Source organism: Mobula birostris, chromosome 3 (genome assembly GCF_030028105.1).
Source record: "Mobula birostris isolate sMobBir1 chromosome 3, sMobBir1.hap1, whole genome shotgun sequence".
NCBI lineage: Eukaryota > Metazoa > Chordata > Chondrichthyes > Myliobatiformes > Myliobatidae > Mobula > Mobula birostris.
This window is the reverse complement of record NC_092372.1, coordinates 44268407-44289081: the sequence shown is the minus strand read 5'-3', so window position 1 is coordinate 44289081 and position 20675 is coordinate 44268407. Positions and strand designations below refer to the sequence as shown.

The 20675-nt window shown below is 38.7% G+C and overlaps 1 protein-coding gene across 1 annotated transcript in view; it reads right to left on the bottom strand.

The window, feature by feature from the left end:
* Positions 1 to 7878: 7878 nt before the first annotated feature.
* Positions 7879 to 20675, bottom strand: part of map3k1 (mitogen-activated protein kinase kinase kinase 1, E3 ubiquitin protein ligase) — an 87278-nt gene continuing 74481 nt past the window's right edge. The window contains exons 16-20 of the mRNA XM_072252547.1: positions 18374 to 18536; positions 16520 to 16651; positions 15849 to 15991; positions 13732 to 13863; positions 7879 to 11464 (exon numbers count right to left, since the gene is read on the bottom strand). Coding sequence (XP_072108648.1) covers positions 11318 to 11464; positions 13732 to 13863; positions 15849 to 15991; positions 16520 to 16651; positions 18374 to 18536 — 717 coding nt within the window. The 3' untranslated portion in view covers positions 7879 to 11317. The remainder of the gene's footprint in view (positions 11465 to 13731; positions 13864 to 15848; positions 15992 to 16519; positions 16652 to 18373; positions 18537 to 20675) is intronic.

The following is a 20675-nucleotide window of genomic DNA, read 5'->3' as shown; positions in this document are numbered from 1 at the left end:
ACAAACTCCAAAAGATAAACCAAAACATGGATGAGAACATAATGAAAACCAGAACCCAAGCAGGTATAAATTTGCTTTTATCAAACAAATTTTAGTTAAAATTCGAATTACTAGTTTTTATTCTGGGTGGGACTTTCTGCACTTCAGTTTACGGTGGTTTATAAAATGAAACCCATAACGATTTGAAATGACTAAATCAGATTGCGGGAATCCCTGTCCTGTGACCAAAAAACATGCACTATTGACTGTGCTGAATGTTGGACTGAATCATATAAACCACCAAAGAATCACATAGCATAGATCAGATTTTTATTTCCAACCTCAGCAGAGAGCTTGCAACTCCTATACTCAGTCATATCGTCTTATTCATACAGGAGGATTGTTTACTTTTGCATCCTTGAGGCGAATGATTTAACATGTAATGCTCATTAGTAGTGGCTTATGACCTCAAATGCCATCTATTGTATAAATTCGCCAATGACACCACTGTTGTTGGTAGAATCTTAGTTGGTGAAGAGGAGTGCAATAGGTTGGCTGATTTGAGTGGTGTCACAACAGCCACCTTGCACCCAATGTCAGCAAGGTCAAGGAAATGATTGTGGAGTTTAGAAGAGGAAGTCTGGAAAATGCATATCAGCCCACATTGAGGTGTCGGTGTTGAAAGGACGAGCAGCTTCAAGTTCCTGGGCATCAACAATTCGGAAGGCCTGTTCTGGGCTCAACACATCGATTCAATTCTGAAAAAGGCACTCCAGTGACGTTATATCAGAATCAGAATCAGGTTCCCTATCACTGGCATTTGTTGTGAAGTCTGTTGTTTTGCAGCAGAAGCACATTGCAATACATTTAAAAAACTATAAATTACAATAAGAAATATACATATATAAATTAAGTAAATAGTGTAAAAAGGGAGAGAAAAAGGTGAGGTAGTGTACACTGGTTCATTAACAATTCAGAAATCTGATGGTAGAGGAGAAGAAGCTGTTTCCCTGAAATGTTGAGTGTGTCTGCAGTTTCTTGTACCTCCTCCTTGATGGTAGCAATGGGAAGAGAGCATGTCCCAGGTGATGGGGAGTTTTAATGATGGATCACATTTTGAAGGTGTCCTCAATACAGGGAATGCCAGTGCCCATGATGGAGCTGGCTGAGCTTATAACGTTTTCCAGCTTTTTCCAATTCTGTGCAGTGATCCCTCCATACCAGAAATTGCAAGAGCCTTTGGTGACATACCAAGGATCCACAAACTAATAATGGAATATAGCTGCTGTTGTGCTTTTTTTGTAATTGCATCAATAGGTTGGTCCCTGGATAGATCTTCAGATACGTTGACACTCAAGAAGTTGAAACTGCTCACCTTTTCACTGCTGATCCCTGGATGATGACTGGTGTGTGTACCTTGACCTCACCTTTCTAAACTCCACCATCAATTCCTTGGTCTTCCTGACATTGAGTGCAAGGTCATTGTTGCAACATCACTCAACGAGCTGGCCCATCTTGCTCCTGTACTACTTCTCATCACTGTCCGAAATCTCCATTAGGAGTTTGACAAGATTCAGTGTGGTATGTCGCTAAAGGTCCTTACACGTTTCTACGGATGTCTAACGAAGAGAGTTCTGACTGGTTGCATCACAGCCTGGTGTAGAGGCTCTGAGGCACAGGACCACAAGAGGCCTCAGAGAGCTGTAGACTCAGCCAACTCCATCACGGGCACAACCCTCCCCTCCATCAAGAACAATTGCAAGAGGCAGTGCCTCAAGAAGGTGACATCAATCACTCAGGACCTTCACTGTGCAGGACGTGCCCTCTTCACGTCACTATCATCAGGGAGGAGGCACAGGAGCCCTGAGAACCGTACTCACCTCCGCCACCAGATTTCTGAAAGGTTCACGAAACCATGAACGTTACCGTGTCGTTCATTTGTTTTTCACTATTTTACTTGTTTTTGAAAATTATGGTAATTTTGTCTTTGTGTTGTACTGCTTCTGTAAAACAAATTGCAGTGACAGTAAACTTGATTGCCACTCAGAATAAAGGTTCTGCTGAATAAAAACTGACAATTTCTTGATTCCAAACAGTTTCAAGAGTTTCCTTCTGAAATCATGACTCTGCTTGCCTCTTGAGAGGGTGTGGGAAGCAAAAGACATCAGTTTCACTTATGTGTCATCTATTATGTGACTTACCACTACACCTACAATATATTTTGACACATCTTCAACACATGCACAATATTGTAACAAAGGAGCTCCTCACGCTAAATTTTTCCACCAGTCGTCATATGCACATTGTAGCTTCTTACTCCATATTCATTTCTATGTCCTTCTTCAATGAATGATACCAAGGTATGAACATTGTGACAAGATGTGGAAGGAATTGTGCTAATTCTGCACTACTCCAAAGGGCAACCCTGGCTCTGCTTTATTTCCAGACTTCAGAACATTTTTCCATTGTCTTCTTACAGTCTCTCAGGATGGAGGACATCTTGCTTCTCCTCCATTTTAGCAGAACCCCAGATGACTGATGAGACCAATATGGAATCTGCAATCTCTGCCGTATGTGGGGTAGGAGCTGCTTGACAGGATAGTGTGGAATGATTGGCACCTTCTACTGTTCATACTGGGCTTCTGCATGCATCACAAGATGGTCCATGTTTCGCAACATTCTAGATGCTTGCTCTGTGTTCTGTTTGGGTTCTCATGAGTCAGTAAGGATGATTCATGTTGCCAAGGAAGCTTTGAGAACATCCTTGAAACATTTCCCTGTTACTTGCTAACCTTTACTTGTGAACCTAGAATGGACTGCTTGCTTCGGGAATCTGGTGTCAGCATGTACCAAACTGGCCTACCTGCTGGAGCTGGATGGACATGATTAGAAACCTTGCTGCTGGGGACGTTGGCCTGGCAGAGGATGATAAAGTTGGTTCCATTATAGACACAAGAGGTACTGCCGATGCTGGAAATCTAGAGCAATACACACAATGTGCTGGAGGAGCTCAGCAGGTCAGGCAGCATCTATGGATGGGAATAAACAGTTGACGTTTCAGGCCAAAACCCTTTATTGGGACTGGAAAGGAAGGGGAAAGAAGTCAGAATAAGAAAATGGGGGGGGGGGGGAAGAGAGGGGAGGAAGAAGTACGGGGTGAAGTAAAGAGCTAGAACTTGATTGGTAGAAGAGGTGAAGGGCTGGAAAAGGGGAAATCTGACAGGACAGGAGACCAGGGAAGAGGGAGGAGCACCAGAGGGAGGTAATGGGCAGGTAAGAAGAGGTGTGAGGGAAACGAGAATTTACCAGGGGTTATTTACCAGAAGTTCAAGAAGTCAACATTCAATTATCCTCTCTGTGGCTTTAGGGGCTTTTTTTTAATATACAAGAGTTGGAATGTCTTGTTACAGCTGTACATAATGCTGGTTGCTGTTCTGGTTGCCACATTGACATGAAGGATGTGGCACCATTAGATGTGGTGGGGAAGATTTAGCATGATATTGTGTGGAATGAAAGGCTTTACTTGTAATCATACTGCTGATTCCACCAAGAATGAACCCAAATTTACACAAAATCAAACTGTAGATGATGGAAGTTGAGGATTGATTGACCTTAAGGTGGAGCAAAATCATAAGGGGCATAAATAGGACCTCTTTCCACAGGTGGGGGAGTCTAAGGAGGTCTGTTAAGGGTCAAGTTTTCAAGCAAAGGGTAATGGTTAGATGCAACAAGCTATTAGAGAAAATGGTAGAAGCAGATATGATTACAGCATTTAAAAAGGTACTTGGACAGTAACTTGAATAGGAAAGGAGTAGAGGTATACAGGCCTGTTGTGGAGAAGTGGGATTAGTGTAGATAGGCATCACAGTCACCATTGGTTAGTTGGGCCAGAGGGCTCAGTACTGTGCTGTATAACTGTGACTGAGATAACATTCACGGGTTTTCTTGTGCGTTGGAACACCTACTGTTAAGTGGTCTGGCTGGAGGATGGAATCACTATTACCCTGTAAGACCGTGAGCTTTGTGCTGGGTTTAAGATCTTGATCTTAAACATTTTTTTTAGGCCATTGGCATCAGCCTTGAGGTATTTTCTGTTGCTAAAATGCTTTTTTCCTTTGGTTCAACTTATGAACTCATGCAGTTCCTAAATGCTTTTCCAAAGGCACATTTTCTTTTATGCCTGTGCCAATCAACATGATAGTGCAACCAGTGCTTACACCATTTTATTCATAACAGCCTAGATTCCACCACAATAATGAATGGAGCTCTTTATTTAACGATCAGATACTATTTTTGTTGATTTTCATGGGTAAATGGATTACAGATCATTTTACACCACAACCTGGTCTTGTGTGACTTAGTCTCCAGATAACTGCATTATTTTGTCTGCCTTAGATATAACAACTTTTGGCATGGTCATTCACTCCAGTCAGTTTCACAAGCATGCAGTTTAATATCTCAGCTAAAATGGCATCTTTATAGAATTCAGATTCTTACTGGGCTCGCAATAGCTGTCTGAATGTGCTAATACTTCATCGTTCCAGCATATTATTCCAACATTTTGCAAATGTGCAGCTTTGCAGCAATAACAATGAAACTCTGTATCATATCTCATCAAGCAATCCTTCTCAGTTTGAGATGGCCCATTTTTACAATTTGCCCCAGTGGTGGGTCTTGGGCATTCCTGATTCCTTACTAACTGTAAACCTCACCAGCATCTGTCAGTGATTGTGCTTTCCATTAATGGCATCTGATTAAGTTTATGAGATTATCCTGACTCATTAGTATTGTCGCACATTGATAACTTGCTTGTTAATGTGCTACTTGTTGATCAACACCATTAATTAAAAATCTGTTCACTTGTCACACTTATTGCTTGCAGCATATCTATAATTCTTTGTATAAATGAACTTCCAATCTCACAGTCTGCTTTATATTGCCATTTTAAATTTTGGTTAATCGGGGAAATTTTGGCTTTCAACACGTGGTCTATCTGAAACACTTGGCTATTGTAATTGGTAAGGCTCTCAGTAAGTGATGCCTGGATTAGAGAATATTAGATGTAAAGAGAGGTTATTTTCTCTGGGTCTTCAGAGGCCAAGGGAAACCTGATAGATGTACATAAAATTATGACAGATTGGTAGCTAATCTTACCCCCCTCCCCCACCCCCGAGTAGAAATGTCAAATACCAGAAGGCATGGCTTTAAGGTGAGGGAGTGGGAAAGTTTGAAAGATTTAAGAATTTAAAAAAAAAAATAGGGTTGGTAAATGCCTGAACCATGCTGCTAGGTGAAGTGGTTGGTAGTACATACAGTAGCAAAATTTAAGAGGCATTTTAAGGTTCATGGCTATGTCTTCATCTTTAAATTCCTAAGTTACAATTAGTTCCCAGCCAATCTTTCCACTCCTTCCCCTTTAGCCATCTGATCCATTCCTCCCTCCCTTCATGTTAGATTAATAGCAGAGGCATTTATCACGGTGGAGTAGCAGTCGTCTTAGGCACTTTCTCCAGCCACTCACCAAGGGCCTACCACTGATGAAGAGGAAAAATAATGACTAAAAATACGGTGTAGACAAAAAAAGTGATAATACTTAAAGCCAAATTAATGAATACCTGCACATTGTAACCGTGGGGTTAAATACATGATTTAAAAAGTTTACCTTAATACAAAAGTAAATGTTACAAGTTTTGAGAAATATGATCGTAATATTTTTGTTTTTAATTACTTGGAGCAAAAATCAGAACTACCCTCATGTATATTCTACAAATATATTCATAAAATAATTCGATCAGTGCAAAATTAATAATTGCTGGGATAAACCATGGCAATCAGTAATCATATTGCATAAAGGATGCTTTTGAGACTTAGTCCATGTAGGTGTAGGAAGTGTACCGTTATACACTCAGCCAATAAATAACGCACAAATGATCAGTCTTCTCCAAATCCTGCAAAATATTACTTCCAGAATAAATACTGACCAGGTCACAAACTGGTGGGATGAAATGTGTCTGTATGAATGAGCACAAGATGGGGGCTTTGGTTAATGCCTCATTCAAAAGGCAGCATAGCCTCAAGTGCTGTTCTGGATCAGCAACATACAGTGGAATGCAAAAGTTCTAGTCAAAGTTTCTGTTACTGTGAATAGCTAAGCGAGTAAAAGCTGACCTGATTTCCAAAAGGCATAAAGTTAAAGATGACACATTTCTTTAATATTTTAAGATTACTTTATTTCCATCTTTTACAATTTCAAAATAACAAAAAAGGAAAAGGGCCCGAAGCAAATGTTTGGGCACCCTGCATGACAGTGTTAGTAACACCCTCTTTGGCAAGTATCACAGCTTGCAAACGCTTATCTGTAGCCAGCTAAGAGTCTTTCAATTCTGTTTGGGGAATTTTCGTCCATTCTTCCTTGCAAAAGGCTTCTAGTTCTGTGAGATTCTTGGGCCATCTTGCATGCACTGCTCTTTTGAGGTCTATCCACAGATTTTCAATGATGTTTTGGTTGGGGGACTGTGAGGGCCATGGCAAAACTTTCAGCTTGCACCTCTTGAGGTAGTCCATTGTGGATCTTGAGGTGTGTTTAGGATCATTATCCTGTTGTAGAAGCCATCCTCTTTTCATCTTCAGCTTTTTTACAGACGGTGTGATGTTTGCTTCCAAAATTTGCCGGTATTTAATTGAATTCATTCTTCCCTCTACCAGTAAATGTTCCCCGTGCTAGTGGCTGCAGCATAAGCCCAAAGCATGATCGATTCACCCCTGTGTTTAACAGTTTGAGAGGCGTTCTTTTCATGAAATTCTGCACCCTCTTTTCTCCAAACATACCTTTGCTCATTGCGACCAAAAAGTTCTAATTTAACTTCATCAGTCCACAGGACTTGTTTCCAAAATGCGTCAGGCTTGTTTAGATGTTCCTTGCAAACTTCTGACGCTGAATTTTGTGGTGAGGACTCGGGAAACGTTTTCTTCTGATGACTCTTCCATGGTCATATTTGTGCAGGTGTCACTGCACAGTAGAACAGTACACCACCACTCCAAACTCTGCTAAATCTTCCTGAAGGTCTTTTGCAGTCAAACGGGGGTTTTAATGTGCCTTTCTAGCAATCCTACGAGCGGCTCTCTCGGAAAGTTTTCTTGGTCTTCCAGACCTCAACTTGACCTCCACCGTTCCTGTTAACTGCCATATCTTAATTACATTACAAACTGAGGAAACAGCTACCTGAAAACGCTTTGCTATCTTCTTATGGCCTTCTCCTGCTTTGCGGGCATCATTTATTTTAATTTTCAGAGTGCTAGGCAGGTGCTTGGAGGAGCCCATGACTGCTGATTGTTGGGACAAGGTTTGAGGAGTCACGGTATTTATAAAGCTTTGAAATTTGCATCACCTGGCCTTTCCTAACAATGATTGTGTACAAGCCATAGCCCTAACAAGCTAATTAAGGTCTAAGACCTTGTTAAAAGTTATCAGAGAGCTCAAATCTCTTGGGGTGCCCAAACTTTTGCATGGTGCTCCTTTCCTTTTTTTCCCCACTCTAAAATTGTACAAAATAAAAATAACACACTAACCTTGCTTAAAATGTTGAAAAGAATGTTTCATCTTTAACTTTATGACTTTTGGAGATCAGTTCATCTTCTACTCACTTAACTATTCACAGTAACAGAAATTTTGACCAGGGGTGCTCAAACTTTTGCACGCCACTGTATGTTTTTTTTTGCTAAAATCACTGCTTTGGCACTTGAATCCCTGATGTTGACACTCAAAAACAAATGCTTACATCTGTCAGCAGTTCACAGATTAATCCTCTGACTTTAAACAAGATTTTCCATAATTAAAAATGTGAGTGACAAAAAGCAAAGAGAAAATGTTTTTCCAAAAAAAAACTTTTATTTACTAGAAAGACAAAATAACACCAAAATAGGTCCAAATTATGCTATAAAATGTTTCAAAATGGGGTAAAAATTTCAATAATTAAAATATTTGATATATTTAAAATTACAAAGGATACATTTAACCAAATTTTTTCAACCCTAGAGATTTTTTTTAAATTTTGCTTGCACAGCAAGGTGCTAATAAAAGTCAGCCCTTAAGACCTGGAAATTTTAGAAATTACAGTCACATAGCAAATATAGTTTCATTGTGAAAGTGTACTTTGGTAGAAGAACTATAGGACACCTGAGGTAGTAGAAACTGGAATAAAACAGCAGTAGACGTTATTTACAATTTAAGAAGTACCAAATAACAATAAGAACAGCACAAATAATTACACATAACATTTTCAATCCAGCTCTGATCCAAAGAAAAAGAATATTACATCACATGTGCATAAAATAAAAGAAAATTACACAAAATACATCACAATTTACCAGCAAGCTGAGGGCAATGCAAACAATTTCAATTAAAACACATCTTGAAAATAAAAAGCATCAACTTTTTAAAAACAATCCAGATGCTGAGATCTATGAAGTAATACTGATTAGCTGAGGTTCATCAGTTTAATGCCTTTGTCAGAAAGTGAAAATATGACAAAAACATCTCCAGTATAAAATGGCAAGTGTGCATCTTTTAAAGCTCACGAGAAAACACTTAAAACTTACTGACTTGAAAGGACCACAATACAATTCCAAGTTGTCAATACCATAAGGAGCCAGTAGTATCCAGTGTGCTTACAAATACCTCTGTGCTCCTTTTAACTCTTCAAGCAATAAAAGCACCTTTCTAACCAAAAAGGAATGTAACATATTAACACAATCTTTATAAAAATTAGTATTTTCAGGGCTTCACATTATAAGTGGACTTTTAAAAAATAACTGAAAATAGGGACAAAAATCCCTCACATCATTGACACTTAACAGTTGTTTTTTTTTACCTAACCCTTGTATATTAATTTGACACAAACATTTTTATTTACCAAACTTGCCACAGTTACAGTGGTAACAATAATTAAAAATTTGTAAAGACAGTCAAAACTTATTGCTGGAAGAGTTAAAATACCCAAATGACAACATCTTTAGGATGCAAGCTTTTATAAGCCAACCACTTCTTGAAACACTTACAAAATATTTAGATTCACTATAAAATGTCCACATAAAATGCCATTTTTTCAGCCTAAATACATACCTAAAATTTTGATCATGTCAATCAGAACTAATTTTTATTTTAAAATATACTGATTGATGCAAAATATGATATTTTCATTTGTTTTTGATCCAATAGTGCTACTTTACATACAGTAATATGCATTTTCTTTTCCAAACATCTTAAAAAAGAGCAGTCGACAATTCAGGTGATGTCAATAAAGTGATGCAGCTAATTCAAACTTACATTTCTCTATAGTTTAAGGAAAAAGAGGCGATGATAACATTCACACACTTAAAAACTTAAAGGTGTTGCATGTAATTTTTCAACATGCTTTTTAATCAACTAAAGTTTCTTAGCATTAAATCACCTCTATCCTGCAACAGATCACTGAATGAAGGGCTAACATTTAAAATGATTATTCTGCAGGGAAGGGCACATCAGTTTGCACTAAAATTTAAATATTAAGATATTACATAGGGGAAAAATCAAGTTGAATATTAAGAAATATGATAACAATGAATGAAAGAAATCTGCAGACCAAGGATCAAATAATTTTTTTTGTTTTTTTTGTTCTGAAGCGTAAAGTAGTAAGACTTTTTGCAAACATCCCAGAATCATACAGCAGTTAACAAAACTGAAGTTCAACTGATTTAAATATCTACATATTGAAGTTGAATAGAAAGTAGCACAAGTGAAACTGCAGTAGATTCTCAATATTTATCAACAGGAACTGAGCTCAGGTTTAAACAGTACATAATACTGTACAAATTTTATAAGGGACACTGATTATTTGACAATGGAATTCTAAAAGCAACTTGTTTAGCATTTTACAAGATTCATTTTCAATATTTTTTGTAACTCAATAGCTGAATTATGGCAAAATTTTTTTTACATATAGTTTGTTTTTCAAAAATTACCCTTCCCTGAATATTAAACAAATTAATCCCTAAGTGATTACCAGAATTCTTTCAAATACTAGTAAAACAACTTGTCCATTAAAACTGGACAAAGATACAGTAGGCACCTTCCTAGTAAATTGGCCAATCAGCTGAAATGATTTTCTAACTTCACTGTCTTCACATTGAAAACCTATAATCAAGTACTTAAATGGATTGCTGAAGGTAATAAAGGGTAGAATTTCCCCTAGGCAGCGCACGTTTTTCCTAGTTTAAACTTACTGAAGACGACCACAACAGAATAAAAGATTGCGAAATTTCAAGTCTGGTTAAAATTGCAATCCTTTCTGCTAGTTTCTTCGAATAGCATTCCAAATCTGATTCCACCCACAAAACCAGAGATTTTATTATATGGCAAGTGTTTGTGATGCTTCAAGAAAGCACTTGAAATTAAGGCACGATGGCAATAATAGACATATTTTTAAAACTAAACATTAAACTGATTTTTAACATTTAACAATTAAATTATCAAAGCCATCTTCAGTGATTTAAACCTGGGCTACTCATAAGTGGGGATGGGACACATTAAAATACTTAAAAACAAACTTTATTTTCAGCTATAAAACTGTATCATGTTACCACATTTAAACACATCTTTTATACACAAAATAAAAAAAACATTGTTTACAATGATGCAGATTATGCTGGTTGATGATGGACTTTACTTTCAGTGATCTGAAACCCAAGCAAATAGCATCCAATTTCAAACAGTGCAATTCTATGCGCAACTTGCATTTGAATAAGCTGATTGCGCTCAAAGTGGAAACTCTACCCCCAGATATCTCAGCATTAAACCCAGAAATAGATCCTTTATCAGAACTTCTGTACATAAGCTTAATAAGGGGAGAGTCTGGTAGTGTTGACATGTTACTTCAGAAGATAACCAATGGCAGTTAAAAACAGCAAAAACTCATAGGAGCCCCTCAGCTGCTAGTATTGGCTGAAGCAGTACTCCAATGAGTAGTACTCTCAACTGCCCTACAGCAGATCCAAAAACCATTTCTGGCCAACAAGGACAAGTCTAATCAATAAAAAGGCACAACTTTTACAAGCAAGAACAAGACATCTCTGCATACTACTTAGAAGTGTAACTCCTTGCATGGTAGTCATTTCCTGAGACACAGGCTCCGTTTGGCTTTGCTGCTTTCACTTCAAACTTGAGGCCAGTTCATCTGCTTATATAGCTCTACAATATACTGCAGGACAACACTTGGGCATTTTCTTTGTTTCAGTAGTTTTCTCTTGCACAGCTTTTTTTCTCTCCCCCCCCCCCCCCCCCGCCCCCACCCCGTAGTATTCTTCACCACGTTCGGAATACTGGGTGCTTAAGCAGCTCCCGCGATGGAGGTCTATCCTGGGGCTGAAGCTCCAGGCACCGGAGAGCCACATCTCGCAATGCTGGGGATAAGTGATTTGGAATTGTCGGGGCGCTCGTTGCACTGGCAATCTGTTGAGTTGAAGACAAAATGCAACATTTACACATAATTCCTGGTATGCATTAATAGTTAACTTTGAAAATAACAATTACACCTCCTTGTGCAAATGTGGTTTATAAAATCTTAAATTGCAATACAATATCCTTAATTGGTATAATAGACCAAATCCTGGTTTGGTTTTATTCAATGCTATTTGAACATTTCCTCCCTTTGGCCATGATTAAAATATACTCAGAGTAAATACACTATGAAAGTAGGCCCTTTGCCCAACTAATTCATGCAGACCACAGCATCCTCCCTGCTGGTCACAGTTGCCTGCATTCAGTCCATAACCCTTCACTCAATGTAGCCATCCAAATGCCTCTTAATTGTAACACCCATCATTATTCTGCCATTCTTTAAACATGTTCTACTCAGCTTGACTGTGCAAAATGCAGCAACTCAGTTCACCCAAGCTGAAATCCATTTGCCATTCTTCAGCCCATCTCCTTAATCAATCAAGATCTTTTTGAAATTGACTGTAACCTGCTTCATTATCAACAAAGCTCTGATTTAGTATCAACAACCTTGCTAATTTTGCCATGAACATTCATACCCAAATTACTCACATAAATAATAAATAACACTGACCACTGGAGCATCCCACTAGTCACAGGCCTCCATCTGGAGAAACGATCTTCAACCATCACCCTTCTGCTTCCTATCATCGAACCAGTCTGAAGCTGAATCATTAGCTCTCCTTAAATCCCATGCAATCTAACTTTCCAGATCAGCTTGCTATGCAAGTTCTTGTCAAAGGCCTTACTAAAGTCTATTGACACATTACCCACTGCCTTATTTTCATCTATCCCCTTAGTTACCTCTTTGAAAATTCCAAACGATTTGTCAGACCTGCCCTCCCACACATAAAACCATGCCGAATGCTCCTGCTCAAGCTGTAACTATCCAAGTGATGGTAGATCTTGTCCCTCAGAATTCCCTACAGTACCTTCAATCAATTGAAGTCAGGCTCACCTCTCTGTAGTTCCCTGTCTCATCCTTCTTGAACAAGTTAATTGTTCCAGCGTTCTGGAACTTGCCACTGGCTAACGATGAAGCAAATATCTCTACAAGGGCCACCATGATATTTTTTCCCTGGTTTTCCACAAGGTCCAGGGGTGCATTTTGGTGAGGCATTGGCAATTTGCCCAGCTTACTGCGCTTCAAGGTTGCAGGCATCCCCTTCCTCATAATATTCATGTGATCTAAGACCTCACTACTCATTACCTCATTTCTTTGGCATCCATGATATTCTCCTTAGTATACATAGAGGAGAAATAGTCATTATAATCTCAAACATCTCCCACATTGATGGTTTTTAAGAGGACCTAGTCTCCCCCAGAGCCCTTCTTCTGTTGTTATAACTGAATAACCTCTTGGGAATCTGAATCAGAATTAGGTTTAACATCACTGGCATATATCGTGAAATGTTTCATTTTGCGACATATGTATATATAAAAAATAAGTAGTGCCGAAAGAGAGCAAAAAAAAAGTGAGGGATTATCTTTAACCTTGTCTGAAAATTTCATCTCATACCCTCTTTTTGCCCTCCTGATTTCCCTATTACACCTGGCTTAAACTTTTTATGTACACATCTTTCTTTTTCCTTACCAGAGCAGAGTTTTCTAAATTTGGTACCTCTACCCTTCACCATTAAGGAGACACCCAGCCCCTGGACTCTTGACATGATAATTTTAAAAACTCTCCACTCACCTAATTTTCCATTGCCTTTAAATAGTCACCCAGTCAACCCCAGGTAGATCTTGCCTAAAGCCCTCAAAGTTGGCCCTGCTCCATTTCAGGACTTTAATCCATGGACTTGTTCATTCTTTTCCCATATTTGTTTTAAAACTAAGAATTGTGGTGACTGGACTGAAAGTGCTCCCCAAGTACCACTTGAGTTACATGGTCCCCTCATTCCCTAAGTACTGCTCCTTTCCAAGTAGGTTCCTCACAAATTCAGCACCATCCAAGTCCTCTGTACTCTTGAGTGGCCCAGCATTTACCAGGAAAATCGAAATCTCCCACACTGCCATACTGTTCTCACAACTACGTGCAATTTCTCAACACATCCGCTCAAGTTCCCACTGAGTACTGGAAATAATTTACTAATGTTTGGCATCACTGAGCTTGTAATAGTTTATAAGGGATTATAGCTCAATACACGATACTTCACTGCAATTAATATGCACGTAGCTTTTCAAAATTTAATCTGGAAAACTTCTATAATTTTCTCTACCTTAAATATAAGAGCAAGATGATTAGAGTGCTTCTCTGCATTCCAAGGTGGTTTAGCACAAGCCATCTCGATTATAACACAACCCACGCTCCACACGTCGCAGCTTCTGCCATATTGCTGACCCCGTAACACCTAAAAAGACAATGGATTAGGATTAATACAGCTTGTGACTTACTTTCAATACTTTCAATAAAAGCAACTTGCTAAGCAAAATGAGGTAATCTATATCTTTCATGAAGTATGCAACACTCTCAACTAAAGTAAGACTATCTTGTACAAAAAAAATCTAAACAAAAAAATGCCAATGCTGGAAATCTGAAATATAGAAAATCCTGTAAGTAGTGAAAAGTTAGGCAACACCTGTGGAAAATAAAACAACTTTATGAGTCCAAGATCCTTCTCAACAACTCACATCAACACACACACAATGCTGGGGGAGCTCAGGAGACCAGGCAGCATCTATGGAAAAGAGTACGGTCGACGTTTTGGGCTGAGACCCTCTGGCAGGACTGGAGAAAAAGCTGAGTAGTAGATTTAAAAGGTGGGCGGGGGGGAGAAAGAGAAACACAAGGTGATAGGTAAAACCTGAAGGGGTACGGATGATGTAAAGAGCTGGGAAGTTGATTGGTGAAGGAGATACAGGGCTGGAGAAGGGGGAGTTCCAGACAGAAGGCCATAGAAGAAAGAAGAGGGGGAGGAGCACCAGAGGGAGGCAATGGGCAGGCAAGAAGATAAAGTGAGAGAGGAAAAAGGGGATGGGAAATGGTGAAGTGGGGGAGGGGGGTATTACCAGAGTTCAAGAAATCTTTGTTCATGCCATCAGGTTGGAGGCTACCCAGATGGAATACAAAGTGCTGTTCCTCCAACCTAAGTGTGGCATCATTACGGCAGTGAAGGAGGCCATGGATAGAAATATCGGAATGGGAATGGGAAGTGGAATTAAAATGAGTGACTACTGGGAGATCCCACTTTTTCCTGGGGGGACTGAGTGTAGGGTGCTCAGCGAAGTGGTCTCCCAATCTACGTCGGGTTTCACCAATATACAGGACACAAACACTGGGAGAACCAGACATAGTATATGACCCCAGCAAACTCACAGGTGGAGTGTTGTCTCACCTGTAAGGACTGTTTGGGGCCCTGAATGGTAGTGAGGGAGGAGGCATAGGGGAAGGTGTAGCACTTGTTCTGCTTGCAAGGATAAATGCCAGGAGCAACAACAGTGGGGAGGAATGAATGGAGAAGGGAGTGGCGTAGGGAGTGATCCCTGCGGAAAGCAGAAAGGTGGGGGGGGGGTGGTGGTGGTGTCAGGAAAGATGTGCTTGGTGGTGGGATTCCGTTGGAGATGGCAGAAGTTGCAGAGAACTCATGTCAACAGTGAAGGTAATTGCACTGCATCCAATCTACTAGGACATTTTGTGTGTACGTATGTACCCTAACACAAAGAAAGCTGCCTGCATTTTACCAGTATTCCCCATAGTTGCTCAAAAGTGAGAGAGTCTGAGGTTTATACAAAAAGACAGAAGTTACAATGTTATGGTTTTCAAATTTGTTAAAGGGATTCAGTCCATATCAGAGTTCTCCAAGTACTGGCTGGCATTTTAAAACAAAACATTGCTCTAGTAGGATTAAATCGATCACAATTAAGATTATTAAAATATGCAAGAAATTTAAGATTTCTGTCAATGTGATTTTGATTGCATCTCTCAGTAAATCTAACTAGGGAATAAGTAACAGCACACTAAGAATGTCGAAAATAAGGGCAAAAAGTATCCATTTGTTCAAGCAATACAGTTGTTCGGCAAATGAGGATGGATACATTCCAGATTTTCCCAAAAGTATTCATAAATACACTTTCTTTAGACTACACGGTGGTTCTGAACATTGGAACCTAAGCTGAAAAAAATGGATAACAAGCTGGAAAATGTGAACAAACTATAAGGATTTGCAACACAACTTATTTTTGCATTGTTTTCTCAAATGAACACAAGTGAATAAGAACATCTAGGTACACCTCCAATATTTCTTAAAGGATTATTCAAATACCAGTGACTACAGAGAAACTGCAACTGAAGCACTACATGAATACAAAGAGTAATGAAATTTACAGTTCATCTCACCTCAGGTGCCATGAATGCAATGGTTCCTAACAGCTGTCCCTGAAATTCACCTGCACCAGTGCCCTTTGATGCCAGCCTGGCTGCAGCTCCAAAGTCTGCTATTCTTAGCCGCTGTCCTGTGCTGTCAATTAATAAATTGGCACCTACGAAACCAAATGCTGTGAGTTAGTACAGTAATCAGCGGGGGAACATGTTATTTCCGAGTCACAATCCCAAATATCTAATATATAGCACATAATGCCTAAGATTTTTGCACAGTACTGTATATTGGTTAAAATAGGAAGGTGGTTGGGAAACAAAGAGTACTTAGTTTTATTTTAGCTCAGTAGTATTAAGTGTTAATTGGTAAGTAATAGGACATAATTAACAGTACTGTGCAAAAGTCACAAGCAGCTTAGCTGTGTACATGTAGTTAACGCTTTTGCATAGTACTGTACATTCCAAAGAAACCTCATTTATCTATAAATACTGACAGGCATGCATTTTTAAAAGGAGTAAACATGTTATTGGATACGGCTCAAAGGTTCTAAATCAAAAGGTCAGAACAAGATCATGCTCTGCTCTGACAGCACCTCAAAGCATGGTTGCTTACAACAAGACCTGCTCTTGTTACATATATTTGTCTTTTGAACCTATTGTACTTGGCCGAGGATCAAGGCATTCTTTCTTACCTTTGATGTCCCGGTGGATGATCTGGTTCTCGTGAAGATAAGCCAAACCTCTTAACAGCTGCTCATTGTAATTAATAATAACTTGTTCCTTAAAAGCACCGTACTTGTTCAGCAAATGAGAAACAGATCCACCTAAGAGATAAAATTGCCATGTAAGAAGATTCTGAAGCTCATCATAGCATGTGTTCTCAGTTTGTCAAATGAAAAATGGCAATTTTTGATTTCGCTAATGTAACACTTATGCATCTGCTTGCTGTGTTTCTTACAATGAAAACACCTCAAATAATTACTTTATTGACTGCTAGGAGATATCTTGAGATCATGAAAGGAACTTTACAGATATAACTTTGTCAGAGGGTGAAATGTAAAATTCATGAGCCGAAGTATCCAAAACCATTCACTGTTAAATTCCAAGCATTACTTCCAACAAATAAGATACAAAATTTAATTTTAAATACTAGCACTTCACAAGGTTGCATCCTAAGCCTTCTACTCAACTTCCTGCACTGTAATGACTATGTGGCCAGATTCCACTCTAACTTCATCTACAAGTTTGCAGCTGAAATCACTATAATGGGCCACATCTCAAATAATGACAGGTCAGAGTACAGGAAGGGCATAGAGAGCTTAGTGACATGGGACCATGACAAGAACTTCTCCCTCAATGTCAATAAAACAAAAGAGCTGGTTATTGCCTTCAGAAAGGGGAACAGTGCATCTGCTTCAGTCTACATCAATGGCAATGAGGTCAAGAGCTTCAGGTTCTTAGGTGTTAACATCAATAGCCCATCTTGGTCTAACACACTGATATCACAGTCAAGAAATCTTACTGACGTCTCTACATCCTAAGGAAGCTAATGAAATTCCACACGTCTCCATCGGCCCTTATCAATTTTTAAAATCAATACACCAAAGAGCATTCTGCTTGGATGCACAATGGCTTGGTATAGCAACTGCTCTGCAAGTGACTTCAAGAAACTGCAGAGTTGTGAACAAAGCTCAGCCCATCATAGAAAGTAGCCTCCCATCTATACTTCTCACAGTCTCAATAAATCAGCCAGCATAATCAAAGACCCCACCCACTATGGATATTCTCTCTCTTCCATTGGAGAAAAGATACAAAAGCCTGAAAATGTGTACCACCGGGTTCAAGTACAGTTTCTATCGCATTATGATCTTGTACTTCATTGTTCACCTGTACTGCACTTTTTCTGCAGCTTTTACACTTCATTCTGTATTATTATTTAACCTTCTAGCTCAATGCACTGTGTAATATTTTGGGCATTGGTGTCTCCACATCAGGCTATGATGCAATCAAGTCAGGGTATACTTCACCATTACTCTTTTAAACTCCATTTTAAGTGTTTCTCTTAGTTGCTTGTTGTAGGACAACAAAGGCTTTAGATGTAGCCTAATGTTCTGACAAATAGTCTTCAAGCTGAAATGTTGACTCTCCACAGATACAGCCTGAATTATGTTTCTAGCATTAGAAGAAACAGGGCCTTTGGCCAATCATCTTGTATTAAGCTAATTGAGCTAATGGTACCTCATCATTTCTGTCCACACATCTTCCATATCCCTCTATTCTCTGCATATTTAAGTGCCTACCCTCTGCCTCCAACATCAGCATTTTCCAGATACTATTTTTCACTTCTATTTCATATTTCCAGTTTTTTAAAATTATTAACTTCATGGATATTTGATAGTATGTCTCCAATGCTAATCAACAGAGGGGCATCAAAATTAACTGAATAATGACAATGTTCCTATGTCAGCAAAAAGCCAACTGAAAACATGACATTACTTCAGAATATTGAGGAATTGGGAGGCTTTAAAAGAAATATTAATTCTTACCTGCCATCCATTCAACAAACAGATTATAATTACTCTTCTCACAAGTGGCACCTAACATCCGAATAATATTAGGATGGTTAAGGTGTCCCATCATACGGATTTCTTCCCTTAGAGTCTGTACCACTTCTTCTTGTTCAGTAGATGTGTTCCTGACATAAGTCACCTGTTTAGCAAAGTTAGAAAAGATATTAAGTACTCTAAATTAACAAAATTAAATTTCATACTCCAACATTACAAAGGACAAATCAAAATGAAAACTACCAGATGAATGCACATTCAATTTTTTTTTTTTTTTTAAATCAAAGATCCTGGCCTTTAATTTTTTTTTAAACACAGCTTTTCAACCACTATTCCTGTCCTTATGTTATCAAAATGTGCCATCTACTTTTCAGTTTAGTCTTTTTATTAGAGTTTGGGCATCTCTGACAAAGTCAGCATAATTTAACATCTCTATTTGCCCTTTAGAAAACAGCAGTAAACCACCACCTTGAATCACTATAGTCCTCTGGTGTCTCCAAATGCTGTTGATTGCAAAGTCCCAGGAATTAGACTCAGCGATGACCAGCTATATACTTCAAAATCAGAGCAGTGCGCAACTTTGTGGGGAACTTTTAAATAGCTCACTATCCCGAGGTGGTGTTCCCATGCACCTGCTACCTTGGTGGTAATGACATTGAATATGAAAGGTGCTCTTGCAGAAGTCTAGACAAGCAAGTGCAATGGAGTGTACAACATTTTATCGTGTAGGAAGAAATTAATATTCAGACTCGTTGATGGTGTGTCATCAAGTAGGTCACTTTGTCTTGCGTGGCATCAAACTTCTGAGACACAAAAGCTGCATTTGTCCAAGTGAGGAAAGTATTCCATAACTCTTCAGTGTATTTTCAGGATGCTGAAAAGGCTTTAGGGCAGCAAATTCGCCACAAGATAGCCAACCTCTGACCTTTTCTTGTAGCTTCTAACCTTATGTTGTCCTAACCTTACGATGGAAGGTTGGTCATTGATGATGGGATAAATTGTATTGTTGAAGAATGGCTTCTGTTATGATGGGAATCTCAGGAGAAAGCAGAGATAATCAGTCTAGGATTTCTGGCTAAGCAGGGTTGTGAATGCTCCAGTTTTATCTTCAGAGTTCACTTGCTGGGAACTACCAAAACTGAGAACGGAGGCATTCTTGAAGCCTCTTATTCCTGGTGCTTACAGCCATTCAGACTAGATGTGGTCCAATGTATTGCTTCAATCTAATCAATTGCTGAGATCACTCCTTTCTGTCTATGGAATACCATTGTTTTTGTCTAGCACATGTAATCCTGAATTTGTAGTTCACTAGACTGGCACCTTAATTTTTTGGTGTGCCTGGAATGCCCTTCTACATTAATAGACCTCCTGAGCTAACTAGTATTGATAGAATGAGAGCCATTAGAACAAGTCATGAGGTTCTGACTGTGCATACTTCTGTTGCTGCTAAGGTCCATTTTAATTTAAGGATGACCAATTTTGAGATAAATTCTATCCACAATTGATTTTATTAAACATGATTGTAGTGCCCCACACTACTACAATCAAAGCTGTCCTTGCTGTAAAGGTGAAATCTTGTCCCACAAGAGTCATGTAAAGGTAATTTCTTCGAATGCTACCTTGGACAGCTACACTTTAGAAAGCACCAGTCAAGTAGATTTATCCCTAGTTGCAGACACTAGTGGTCACAGTACTAGTTTGCAACTGAGAACCTTCAGATTTCAGTGTTACTGCAATTGAATATTCGGCGTTGATGAACACTGGCTTGATCAGTATCGAAGAATACTGATTCATCTGTTGAGGTAAGACAGTGTGTGATAATTAGGTTTCCTTATCATGATCTGATGTCATGAGATTTTAATGGGGTTTGGATAAATCTAAACACCAGTCCCCCGATGCTTTCAGGGAGAACTTTGCAAGATCAACTGGAATGATAGTAGCTTTGCCATTTTGTAATATGGTGAACACAATGTGGTCTACCTGATCTTATTCTGTTTCAAAACAGCAGTAATGATACTTCTGTGCATTACCATTCCACAACAAGAGTTTTACAATTTCATATAAAGGATATTACAAAATTTGAAAAGAATATCTGTAGAAAATAGTGAGCTGCAATTTAAATTAATCTTTTTATGGAAATGAAAGTACTGCCTTTATGAGATGCTTTAATATAGTGCCCTTATGGTAAGCAATATTTTATATTACCTTAAGCTACAAATAGAAATAAAAGACATGACAAAAAAATTCAAGTAATTGCCAAATTTTGAGTATCGAAGCACTGCTT